At 39.6% G+C, this 12931-nt stretch overlaps 1 protein-coding gene across 18 annotated transcripts in view; it reads left to right on the top strand.

The window, feature by feature from the left end:
- Positions 1 to 12931, top strand: part of Celf2 (CUGBP Elav-like family member 2) — a 539378-nt gene that overhangs the window by 512141 nt on the left and 14306 nt on the right. For 13 of the 18 annotated variants that reach the window (XM_059263522.1, XM_059263530.1, XM_059263532.1 and 10 more), the window contains one exon: positions 7617 to 7736. In XM_059263522.1, coding sequence (XP_059119505.1) covers positions 7617 to 7736 — 120 coding nt within the window. Of the gene's footprint in view, positions 1 to 7616; positions 7749 to 12931 lie in introns of all 18 variants that reach the window. The other 5 variants (XM_059263523.1, XM_059263531.1, XM_059263534.1 and 2 more) reach the window with 1 other exon arrangement.

Here is a 12931-nt window from a genome sequence, read left to right on the forward strand (position 1 = left end):
CAAACCAGTGCCACCCATCTGATTTTCATGCCCTCTCTCAGAGATAAATTACTTCTTCTTTTGGAATTAATGCTAAGCCTCAATTAAATTGAGATTGCCTAATATCTCACATATTGGAAGAAACAGAACCAAAAACATTAAAGATGGATCTAGGATCTACAAGCAAATTCATTGCCTCCATAAGTAAGTCTCTGTGGTATCCATGAGGTCCATCCAAATCACAAAATAGGATTTTAAGTTCAGTGTCAACATAGTGTTGAGCCTCTATAGTTAACGAGCTACATGTAAATCCTAGTTCCATCATTTACAATGCCTAGCACCTGGTATGCACTCAAAAAATATTAGCTGCCATCATTATTAGTGTCATTCCTGGTGAAAATGAGTTTTCTATTTCTGTTACTAATTACAAGTATAGTTGCTTCAAAAATACACTATCTTAAAGTTCTACAGATAAATAAGCATAATTACTGGACTGACACCAGAGTATATTAGCCAGTTGCATTCCTTCCAAAAGTGCTAGAGGAGGTCCCATTTCATCCCCTTTCCAGCTTCTGGCCACTGACTTGACTTCCCTCCTGGCCTGTCTCCATCTTCAGAGCCAGGGACCTCGGGCCAAATCCTCCTCATGCTGCCATATTCCTGGAGTTTCCTTTTCCAGTTCTTACGTCCACTTCTAGGAGCCCACTAGGATAATATGGAAAACATCCCCATTTTGGTATCAGCCAACTAACAACTGTAATTGCATCTTTAGTTCATCTTTGTCATGTCGTCCAGCATGTTCACAGGTTCAAGGAGTTAAAGCTTGGACATCACAGGAGAGGATGCTGTTCTGCCTGGCTCTTTCTTGAAACATAGTCTTTTGGAACCAAAGCTTATTTCCTACCAGGATAGAAAGAGCAGACAAGAAGGCCTTTATCAAGGCTCCATGGCATTTTGTTTCAGTTCAGTGCCCTTGTGATGATCATGGTCAGTGAGTGCAAGATCTTGCCATTCTCTCCATTCCATGAATTCACCAAGTCTTCCCATAAGCAAAGTGAAATTTATGATGGGAAGAAAAGTTATGGTCCTTTCATCTCTGGAAAACTAAGAAAGGGAAAACAGGCATTTATCTTTGGCACAAATCACCTTTGAAAGAAAACAAACTGAACTATTTATTGCTGAGATTGAAACCCAGATCCTTGTATATGGTAAACATGTGCTCTATCCCTCATCTATACCCCTAGCCCCATATTAAACTTTCTTAACAGTGATGACTAATCCTACCTTAATATCTGGGCTGTTTAAAGAAAGATTTCTGTTTATATCCGTATGAAAAAGTCATGTGGTCTTCTGTGAACCCTGTACACAGCTGGAATTCTAGCTGCCATCTGTACCTCTCTTGTGTACTAACTAGGTCAATCTATTCAACACCTTAATCTATGCTTCCTCATCCTTCAAGTAAAGGAAACGACTTCTAACTAATGTTCAAGTTGTCTTAAAGGATCTACCTACAGTGAAAGAATGTCTGAGAGATTTGTTAATTGTTAGTGTTGACAACTAGAGAGTCGAAACTACTGGTTGAGTACCACAGTAGACAGCAGTTCTTCTAGGGGATCTACGGACACTATTGTCTTTCTGAATCACAAAGGCCTCGGTCTTGTAACCCACAGTTTTCATCTGAACCTATAAATTCCTGGATATATTGTTTACTCAGGACAAATTCTGAAGACAAGCCATCAGGTCCCCTCCTGTGGGGTTGGTATTAGGGATTTCTCAGTGTAGAAGTTTTACAGTAAGGAACAAATCTAGTCAGATGAGCAAAGAAATTCTGTGACTATATCAAAGTAAGCATGTCCTTAGCACCAGTCTCCTTTGGCTATCTCACTTCTTGAATTTTATACTGCCCCTACACAAGGTTTTCACAAAAGGGCACAAACTGTGTCTGCAACATGAGCCAATAAAGACAAGACTTTTGTCTACTATGTTTCATTTTCTCTCCCTGTTAGCCAGCTTGTCCAAACATCTATAGGCTGGTAAGATCTAACCTGTGGTAAAGCAGGCTTCAAATGCCGTGCATGAAAATTATCACTGTCGCCACGTAAACAAGGTGAAGCAAACATGGCTGGGCCCCATTTGGATATCTCCTTAGGTTACTCTGCTACCGCTTGTATGAAATGAAACAGCCTCCTACCCACAAGCATTCTTGGAAAATGAGCCAACACTTATACCTTTCCTGAGTGCTCTTTTGGAATTTTACAAATAGTTTTTGTGAAAAAGTAAAAGATAATGGCTCCCAGTAGAGACTGGAAAGAATTGTAGGTGGACAGAATGCCGTTACCCAAGACAGCCCGTTGCCAGTCTGCCGAACATTTAGTTTTTAAGTGCTTGACTAAGATTGGCCATGTGACAAATCTGAATTTAAACAGATTGTTAAAATTCAGAAGGTTCTTAAAGGCACATGCAATAGAAAGATCTCTTTGCAACTAAAGTTAGGGCAGATGACACAGCATGTATAGAGTCCTCTCACTTTAAGACACTTCATGCAGGTAACTTCTCACATTTTCATACTTAATTCTACTTTGTACCTGTTCTTTGCCTTCTATTAGGATTTCTGGAACATAGTTCAATGAAGTGAGAAACTGTATTCAATCTACTTACTATACTCAGCCCCAAGTGTTTTTAAATTAAGTAGAAAAACAAGGTGCAAACAGACCTATGACTGGCACCCTGTTCGTTTCTTGCCCAGGACAGAATGGTCCTGTGGTTCCCGGGCTCTTTCACTACCTCTCTTGTTCCATAAATCCAGGCTTACTTGACAATGGAGTACTCTATTTGTCTCTAATGAGTTTCTCTCTAGAAAAACTTACTGTTTACCTTTGGAGCTGTGAATTATGTACACAAGAGCAAGCAGAGGAAATTTGTTACTCCTTTCTCTTCAGACTCACCTCTCAGACCTAAAGGAACCCCTAAAATCATCCATGAGCCATAGAATCTGCCAGTTCCAAAAGTCATTCTCTCTCTTACCACTGAATGAAACTCTAAGGGGAAGTAAGCTGCTGATGAGTCTGCTTCCTTCTGTGTTGTCTTCTCTGTATTTGACCACAGACAGTGGGCAAACAGCTTGACACATGGCACCCTCTGACCTCTTTATAAGGTGGAGGAGGAGGGCCACCCAGCAGAAATAAAATAATAGCCATGATGTCATCAACAGTTCAAGATGATTTATTAGTTACTTATCTTGTTACTGAGACAAAATACCTTACAAAGGCAACCTAGGGAAAGGAAATATGGTTTAGGCTCACAGTTTGAGGCTGTAGTCCATAATGGCAAGGAAAGTCACAGTGCAGGAGCATGAGGCAGCTGGTCACACTGCATCTGCAGTCAGGAAGCAGACAAGGATCAGTGTTGGTGCTCACCTTACTTTTTTTTCAATCCAGCACTGTACACATTTAGGGTGTGTGTTCCCACCTCAGTTCCCCTAATCCAAGAAAATCCCTCAAAGACATGCTCAAAGGTTTGTTTCTGTAGTGATTCTAAATCCTGCCAAGTTGGCCATCAAGATTAACAATCATAGTTGTTTAGAATGAAAAGTAGGGGGGTGGGGGAAGTCTCTTCTTTGTTGTTGTGGGAAATATATCCTAGATAGTCATCCCTTCATTTCATCTTCCATTTGTAAATGATGAGAACCAAAGATAAGTAATCTTACAGTGACATTGAGCTGAGTCTTGTTGTTGTTGTTGATCTTTAGTCAAAATGAAGAAAACAAAGAAACAAAGCTTGGGAGAACAGTTTGAACCTAAAGTCTTTGCAGCTTGACTGTGGTTTTCAGACCCTTGTTTCTTCTCGTTGGTGTAATTGGCAGCCAAGTGTAAGATCTGTCTGACATGAACAGTAGTTACACATTTCTCTGATGACCAATGACCTAGATTTCCTCCCCTCCATCCCTCCAAGTTTGGTTTCTATTCATTTCCTGAACTGCTGTATGATGATTATCCCATGTCTCAGCCCATTCTCTTCCATTCACTTCTCCTTGCTCTGAGGAGTATGAGGAAAGGAAAGAAAAAATGAGCTCTGAGTAAAATTAGTCTTCTGATAGGCACTGTACATTAGCACTTGAGTTACTGTACTGACTACATTGATCAGGACAAATTCTTTGTAATTTTCTTTGTCCCTGATGAAATACAAGTTTTGTGAAAATATCTGAAACTCCTTTGCAATGCAAGAGATTAGGCTAATGTTTTTCTCTTCAGTGTTGTTCTATGTTAGTCTCTTATTAGTCTAGCCAATATGTCTTCTTACAGCTGCTATTGGCAGGTATGTATTTTCTGTTTTTGAACAGACTTATGAATCCACTTCTGACTTTTTCACTTTAGAATGGACTGAAAGCAATATATGTCAGTGGAAACGATACTTCAAAAGTTGAGCTGTGATCTTCTCCTGAGCCAGTGGGTTCAGCATTTTCCATGTATGCACAACAGTGAGTGACAGGGCCAGTCAGCCACGTAGTCACAAGGAGAAATATCAGGCGTCTTAGCTGTGTTACTGAATCAGAATGTTCAGTAGGGTGCTGTAGCAAATACATTTCTAACTTAGGATATTTCCTGGTTTGAATGGGTTCATTGTTCTGTTGGAAGTCAAGGGGCATCTATATTTTCAAGTTGTCTCTGAATCTAAGTGTGCCTCCTTACTTAGCATAGTTAAACCTCAGCTGGGGATTTTTGGTAAGTGCAGTATGGTCATCAATTAATATTTTTATAAATAAGGTTGAATTTGGGTGTGTCATTTTACTTTTTTCACATGCCTATTTATTTCTCTAGTCTTCTTTTATGGTTTTATTTCACATTAAGTGAATATTTACTAATCCAAAATGTTAATTTATTTAATTATTTTTTTCCTGTTTTCAAATTTGATTACCTTAATGATTACTGTAAATTATCTTATCAGAACGTACTTCTGATTTATAGTCTTAATTTCAGTAAGATAAAGAAATGTTCTTCCTATATAATTCCTTCCCTTTTGGCCTTTTAAGTGTTTTTTATATGAACAGTATGTTAAAAACGTAGCAACATATTATAATTATTTTATATAATCTTACATCTTTTAGAGTATTTATAACCCTATTTACAATTTCTAGTTCTCTTCATTCTCAAGATCTAAGTTCCTTTTTCTGATAGAATTTCCCTCCATCTTCCTCCTTTAATGGTTATTGTCAAATATATTACATTTCTTATACCACAAACCTACTCATGCAGTTACATACATTTTAGCCAACTTATTTTAGTGAAGAGTTAAAATCTACTATACTTCATAATTACGTAATTCCTTTCACTGTGTGTGTATGTTGATTCCTATCTAAGATCTCTTGAATAAACCTAAGGAATGTGATTATTTCTTATGAGACAGATCTGATACCTATGAAGTAATAGTGCTGTTTTGTTGTTTGTTTTTTTAATCTGGGAATTGTTTCTCCCACTTTTGGAAGATAATTTTTCTGAATATAATTTTAGTTGACAGTTTGTTTGTGTGTTTCTCCATGATTGAATATGTCCTGTTGTAAACGCATTGACTCTGCTGAGTAGTCAACTGGAGTCTTACCTGAATCCCTGTGTGATGTTTTTTTCTTTTGCTACTTTCAGAATTTCCTTTCTGTCATTGACCTTCAGCATTTGCACTCTCATATCTGGATCTGGGTCTCTTTGTGACTTAGTAGTTTATCATATGTAGAATTGGTTCACTTTCTTTAATGTGTCAATGTCTCTCATCAGATTTGGAAAATTATTAGTCATCGTGCTTTGGAACATTTTTCTAGTCTCTACTATCACCTTCTGCCTTATGCTTTACATATATGTCAGTGTGTTCAACAATGTACCACATTCCTATGATGCTGTGTTCACTTTTTATCTTTCTAAATGTTCTTCAGAATATTTATATTTTTGATAGCTTCAAGTTCACCCATGCTTATACCAGTTTAAATATGTTCTTGAGCACAATGGTGAATTAATTCATTGCAGCTCTTTATTTTTCAACTGCAGGATTTCCCTTTGTTAGCATTCTTTGTCTTTTTGGATATTTTTGATGATGATTGTTGTTGTCATGCCTTTCTTCCATTCTTTAAGCAGGATTTCTTTTAGTTGAGTATCTTTTAAATACTTTCTTTGATTTTTTTTTCCCCCTGCTAAGTCTTAATGTCTGGGTTGTCTACTCTTTTGCCCTATATGATCACATCTTATTTCTTGGTGTTTATTATAATGGTTTCTTAACAAATGGGCATTTTAGATAGATAATAGAGCAAATCTGGATCCTGGTCCTCCTTAGTCACTTCCAGACTGGCTTCTATTGTTTATTGCATAAAGAACAGAAGAAGTTTGTAGCCTATCTAATGTACCTGGTAGGAGACCATCTCATTACACCTCTGGAACCCCAAAGGCTTACCTGTTAGTATGAGATAAACTTAGTGCTGTGAGGGGCTAGAGGGATTTCCCTCCGATGATTTATAGTCGTAAACAGGCCTTCACATGAGCTTTACATGGGTGGTCCAAATCCTCAAGCAATTTGAAAAGATCTCTGGTTTGCCTTTTCCTCAAATACTTACGTAATCAAATGGAAATCAGCCCTGAAAAGACCCATCTTCAACCCAGACCTCAAAGATTTCCAGAAAAAAAATTTCAGTAATATTAAAGTTCACATTCAAAAATCATAAAATACAGTTAAACCAAGGACTAAAAGTAGGAATCGGGCTGGAAATGGCTCAGCAGTCAAGAGTGTTTGATACTCTAGCATGAGGACTGGGCTTTGAATACCATTACCCATGTTAGGTGGCTCACAAATGCCCCTAACTCCAGCCCCAACGGATCCAACTCCCTCTTCTGGTCTCAACAGGTACCAATATACATGTGCACATATACTCACATAAGCATAAAAATAAATAAGCAGTAAAAACAAATCTTTTTAAAAACTAAACAGCAGAGTCAGAATTGGATAATATATTTAGATAAATCCATGGCCTCAGATATTAGAACTATTAGCACATTTACAGAAAGGAAGTAAAACTAATATGTTTAGAAAAATTTAAGGGATTTTAAAAATTAGAATTGCAATTTAATATTGAAATGACCATACTGATGCTTCTGGAAATATAAATTATAATGTAACATACGGTGATTCTAAATCTAAGAGCATTTTAGATATAGCTAAAGAAAGTTTGGCGAGCAAAATAGTACAAAATATAAATTTGAGAGTCTCCTACAGTGGAACTGAGAGGATAACCTAGACTTGCAGGGTTGCCATTCACAATTTTTCCCAGGAAACAGAAAGCAGCATCCTCACTCTGCTAGCAAAACAGATGGAGGTGGGCTATTGCGAAGGTGGGCATTGAAATCAAGGCCTTACTCAATGAAGCTGAAGACCACTGAGCTGTGAACCCAGCCCACTGTGTGATCTCTTCAGTTACACACTCTAAGTGCCAAAGGCCCTACAAGTACAGTTCCATTTGGTTTTTTTACAGAAAAACTTCAAGGAAAAATCACATGTCTGGTGTTTAAGTCTCTCCAGGGTAGCCTGTATAGTGACAACAGTTCTTTCCATTCCAGTCAGCTCTGACCTTGTATTTTCTCTCTCCCTCCCTCTCTCTCTCACAGTGGCTGCTTCAACCCCCAACTCCACTGCTGGTGCAGCCATGAATTCCTTGACCTCTCTTGGGACTCTGCAAGGATTGGCTGGAGCCACTGTCGGACTGAATAATATTAATGCACTAGCAGGTACCTTAAACAGTGAGTATTTGCTGCTCTGGTGGACAGCCTTCCCCTAAATTCTCCAGAAAATGGTCAGCCAGAATTGACCAAAAAAGGATATGAAATGGGGAGAACTAAAACTTGGGATGGAGGAGCACATGGTTCAATAGGCAACAGCTTTCCCCTTTGATTTTCTCTCAAAATAAACCCAACCGCATCCCGCCCCTGCCCCTTTCCAATGTCTAGGATAAGTCCGAATCCTTGGATTGTGACAGATAGTTTCAGGTTCCAGGGAGTTTGTTTTCGTTTTTGGTTTTCTCAGCCCTGCTGCAAGGCAGGGTGTTCTAATAGAAAAGTTAATAGAGTGAAAGTTGGGGAGCAAATGTCCAGCTCTACTGCCAGTCAGCTGTAAGAGCTCAGGCAAATCACAGCTCCCTCTCTGGCCTGTCTCCATGGGAAAATTGAAAATTCTGGGTCAAATGATATTAAAGGTGCCTCCAGCCTGAAAACTCAAGGATTCCAGATAAGTGTAGAAGCAAAAAACTAGTCCTCGGAAAGCCAGAAATGCACTTGAGTGGCAAGGAGAAGCTGCTAGGAAGAGACTTATCTTCATTAAGTGCCTGGAGAGGTGGATGCCTCTACAACAGTGACTGTAAAGGGGTGTCATTTTACTGCGGCAGACGACACAGGATTTGGGCAAAGAGGTTAGTTAGCAAAGTTACACTTGATTCTGAAACAAACCGACCCATTTAGAAAGGATGCTAGCCTCTGCCCCGCACAACAAACTGTCCTGTGACTCAGAGGCATGTGGAGGATGAGTCAACTTGAGGATCAAGTGAGGTGGGCTTCTGCACTGGGGAACATCCATGTCCTTCCACAAGGAGGACATCTAATTTACCTGCCCATCCATTTGGTCACCCTGGTTGCCCAGGAGGCCCAGGACAGCCAACAGAGTTTCTGCACTATGGACCTAGTTGTCTGCCAGACGGCCTAAGCACTGTGACACCTGCCTGCTTAAATTTGTAATAAGTGGGTCCTGGCCATTTACTTCACTTTAAGCCATGATTTAGTAAGTAATAAACTGTTTTACTGAGTAGCCACACCACAATTATTTTAAATCCCAAATCCTCATTTACATTTAAAAGTTCAAAATGTAATAATTTGCAAAAACAAAGTTGGACCAGCAGCATCCTTACCTGCCAAGCCTGATGGACTGAGTTCAACCCCTGGGGACCCACTTGGTAGAAGAAGAGAACGACCTTATACAAGTTGTCCTCTAACCTCCGCAAGCACACACACTTACACACACACATTCACATCCAAAAACATAAATAAATGTAATGAAAGGGTTTAAACTCTCAAATGTATCCACATAAAGATTAACTTGTATAATCCTCATAAGAAAGTAAACCATATTTTAATAAGTAGATAATGTTCAGGTTTTATTAAGTCTTTCCATTAGATGTTCTAGGGAGGCAAAAACAAAAAAAAACAAACCAAAAAAAAAAAAAAAACTAGACTGAGTTTTATCTCACCATAAAGAAAAAAAAAGTTTCTTTCCACATGTGATGGCTCTAAATTAGCATATAGCACATGGCCTGGTAACCTTGTGACAGCCAGAATGTTTTATTCCAGTTAAAACTGCCTCCAGCTTTTACATCTTCCAGCAGCCACCTAGGAGCCTGGAGGCCCGAGGCCCGTTTCTGGTTTTGACCTTGTCCTGCAGCAGCGCCCCTCCACTGACCCTTCCCCTGGGTTCGGGTGTGTGCACACATCCCTCATGCTGCTTCTCTTGCCCCAGGACCTAGTTCCCCTCAAACAAGGACTTTGATTTGATCGCCTGCCTGTCCTTGGTCTGCAGAGTAACAGGCCAGTGGGAATGGTTGTCCTCCTCAGCACGTGCTCATGACTGCTGTGTGTCTCTTGTCCGTGTCTTGTGCCTCTGCACCCGCTTCGTTTTGTGTTGCTGGGCTTTTCCCATCTTTATCATGAGGGGGAACTTCGTTGAATGATGAGAAACCACAGCTAGTCCTTGTGTGGGGTCACGTGTAACACAGAGTTTGCTCTGGCAAGGACAACAGTTTCAAATTGGGTTGCTGATTTTCATCGTTTGCAATTGGGCTAGTAGAAATATGCATAGTTTGTGGCAAGTTAGGAAAGAACGTTTTTAATTTTACATATCCCTACCTACCAGTCAGTGTGAACCAGGAAGAAAATGTTTAATTAAACAAAAATTATGCACAAATAGAAACACATTCCTTTTTGATTGCCGTGTTACTAGTGCGACCTCTTCTACAACCTCAGCATCAACTTGGGGAGAGTATTTAATACCTGTCTCAAATTAAATATTAAGGGAAACTCTTTTAAGGTAGAACTTCCTCTTGGTTCATTCTCCTCAACAGAAATTATGTTGCTACCTGTTGCAAATAATTCTCTCAAGGTAATCAAGAAATATTTTCTGAATCGTCAGCTCCTAAACAGTTCATGACAGCTCGTGTTCTGTTTCCTCCCAGCTGTGCCCCGGGATGGTTATTGTCTGGTCCCGTGGCTGCAGTACTGAGAGGATTCTGGTTTTCTGAACAGAACCAGCTCTTCTCCATGAACAAAGCAGCAGACAGAAAGGAGGTAGATGAGGCATCTTGGCCTAGACTTGGACCTCTTCCCTGCCAGAGGGTCAGCCCCTCTCTAAAAGGGTTCATGGATAAGTTGCTAGGTCAAACTGTTTGAAAAACCTTTCCTTTCCTTTCCCTTATATATTAATGAGTGAAGCAAAATATAAGTTCAGCCCTCTAAAGGTAAATCCAGAATCAACGAGATCAAAAAGAACACTGGTCATTCAGATCTTTCATCTGGATAGTTCAAGGATTTCATGGATATGTTTTATATATTAATATCTAAATTAAGATGAAAAATGCTTTGTGCAGATACATCTAATCGAGAGCCTCTATCTGATTGGTTATTTCTAAATGTAAGTGAAATGGCATCCTTGCTTTTCTTTTTTTAAATTGTTACTCTTCCATATGGCTTAACATGTTGTCCTTGAAATTATGACTATTTTACTGTAACTAGTCATAAACACTTGGTGAAAAGTGATTTTGAAATTCTTTTGTGTAAAGAAAAGAAGAGAGGCTTTGGGCACATTACCCTAGCTTACAGTGCTCTTCTTTACATGTGGAGTCATTGCTTTAATCTGTAAGCTAGCAGTTTCTCAAGGTGAACGTCATTCCATACCAGAGCACACCCCAGTCACATTTGCATCTGTGACCGTACCAACATAGGCAAGCATGGAAGTGCAACTGTAACTACACTGATACCCGTCCTCCCTAATTCCAGAGGTCTCTCCCAGATCCTCGGTTATTAAGGTGTAGCTTAGCAGGCTACTGCTCATCTGTTCAAAGGAAAACTTACCTCAGTCAGTAGGTCATAAACCTGTTCTATGAGTATTCTATAAATTTTTTACTTTCTTATTTATGTGGATCTATCTCCTAGAAGAGTGGCTTGCAAATAAATGTAGTCTACTTATGGCACACTTCTAGTTCTGCTTTTTTAGTACAATTTCCATGATACTCACAAAAATAATTGTGGGTGTGTCTATCATTTAACTTGGGTCTGAAGAGTGAATGTAAAAGACTGAGTAATCAGGCTGCATACCAACTAGAGTGTCAGGCTAGCTACCCAGACTCCCGTACAGAGGTTTGTCACACCTATCATTTTATCCAGCCTTCTCTGTCTAAATAGCATATGGGAGAATTTAGATGAATGGGGGAAAGAACTGATCTGTGCAGCTTTCTCAAAGAAAAGCCCTATTCTTTTACATTGAAATAATTGAAATATTTTATTCAACTAAACTTTCTTCAAATCTCTGCTTCTGTTGTCCAAGGCTTTTAGAGGTAATCAGATGCCAGCAGCTGAGTTGTTAAGTGTTAACTTTGGTACCATGATTATTTAATGTAGAATAGCATCAGGTAATTCATAAGAATTACTCTCAAAAATTGAAATCCTCCTCTGACGGTTCTTCAGATGCTCCCTGAGTTGGCCAACACATAGCCTCCAGATTTTCCAAGACAGTATAAATATTCTAAATGCATTTTTATTTGAAAGAACTTTTTAAACTCCCCTTTATTCTTTATTCAAGAATATGGTAATGTTCTAGAAAAGGGAAGCTTTCGGCTGGGAAGACGAAGCTGTCTCCTTCTTATCTGCATAAGTCCCTGACCAGTCCCCTACCTTGTCATCTGTACTCTAACTACTTCCTGCCTCCGTATAACCGTCCCCAAGTCCATAAGGCTAGGAGTTTTCTTCCACACACAAAGCAGCAGTAGAAGCAAGCAGAGCTTCCAGAAAGTAGGTCTTTGTTAGAGTATAGTGTAAGACCATAGCAGGCCATAACAAAATACTGCCCAGAAGGATGGAGGACGTAGCTGGAGTTGCAGGCCTCCCCCATACTCTTCTTAGTCAGGAAACCTCCTTCAATATTTGAGAATATGAAGTTCATTCTGTTTCTGTTTTAAGAGGTGGAACATAACAAAATGGGAAGACTCAAAGATGCAGACTAAGTAGAGTCCTTGTATGGGACTTATGTGACAGTGTACGGGAACTCCACAGCCCTTATCAGATAAGCTATGAAGAGTGACAGTTAGATTTGGAGGTATTCATTAGAGTAGAACTTAGGCCTCAGCACATGTCAGGCAGCTGGGCAACCCAGAGTTCCAAAGGTTCTGTGTACACATGAAACCACACAGCCTGGGAGAAGGGCAATTTCCTTTCAGAATTCCCTCCTATAAAGGAATTGAGTCCACAGCTTGATGGTCTGTATCCCTAACATCGTTGTGAACTGAGAGAACTAGTTTTTCCATGTTGTCCCATGTACTCCTTTAGGCTTCTCAGAAGTATCACACACACATACTGAGCAGTAAGGATAAAACATAACCAAAAAGGAAAAAGAAAATTCCTCTCCAGCCCTTTGGCAGCCATAACAATAGGAATGAGTGGGAAGACAAGTCACAGTGAGGTAAATGTGATTAGTTGGTATCCGAGGGATCACTTGGAGTAACTGGGAGGACAAACTATCTCTAAGCTCTTTAACAGTGCTTATTTGCATGAGTGGACTAGAAGAGAATAGAGTTATTCATCACAAGAACCTAGAGCAGATGCAGCAGGTCCTCTTCTGGCCAGCACCTCTTAGCTTATGCTGTACTTGCTGAATGACTCCAAATTACTCT

Source organism: Peromyscus eremicus, chromosome 5 (assembly GCF_949786415.1).
Source record: "Peromyscus eremicus chromosome 5, PerEre_H2_v1, whole genome shotgun sequence".
NCBI classification, from domain to species: Eukaryota; Metazoa; Chordata; class Mammalia; order Rodentia; family Cricetidae; genus Peromyscus; species Peromyscus eremicus.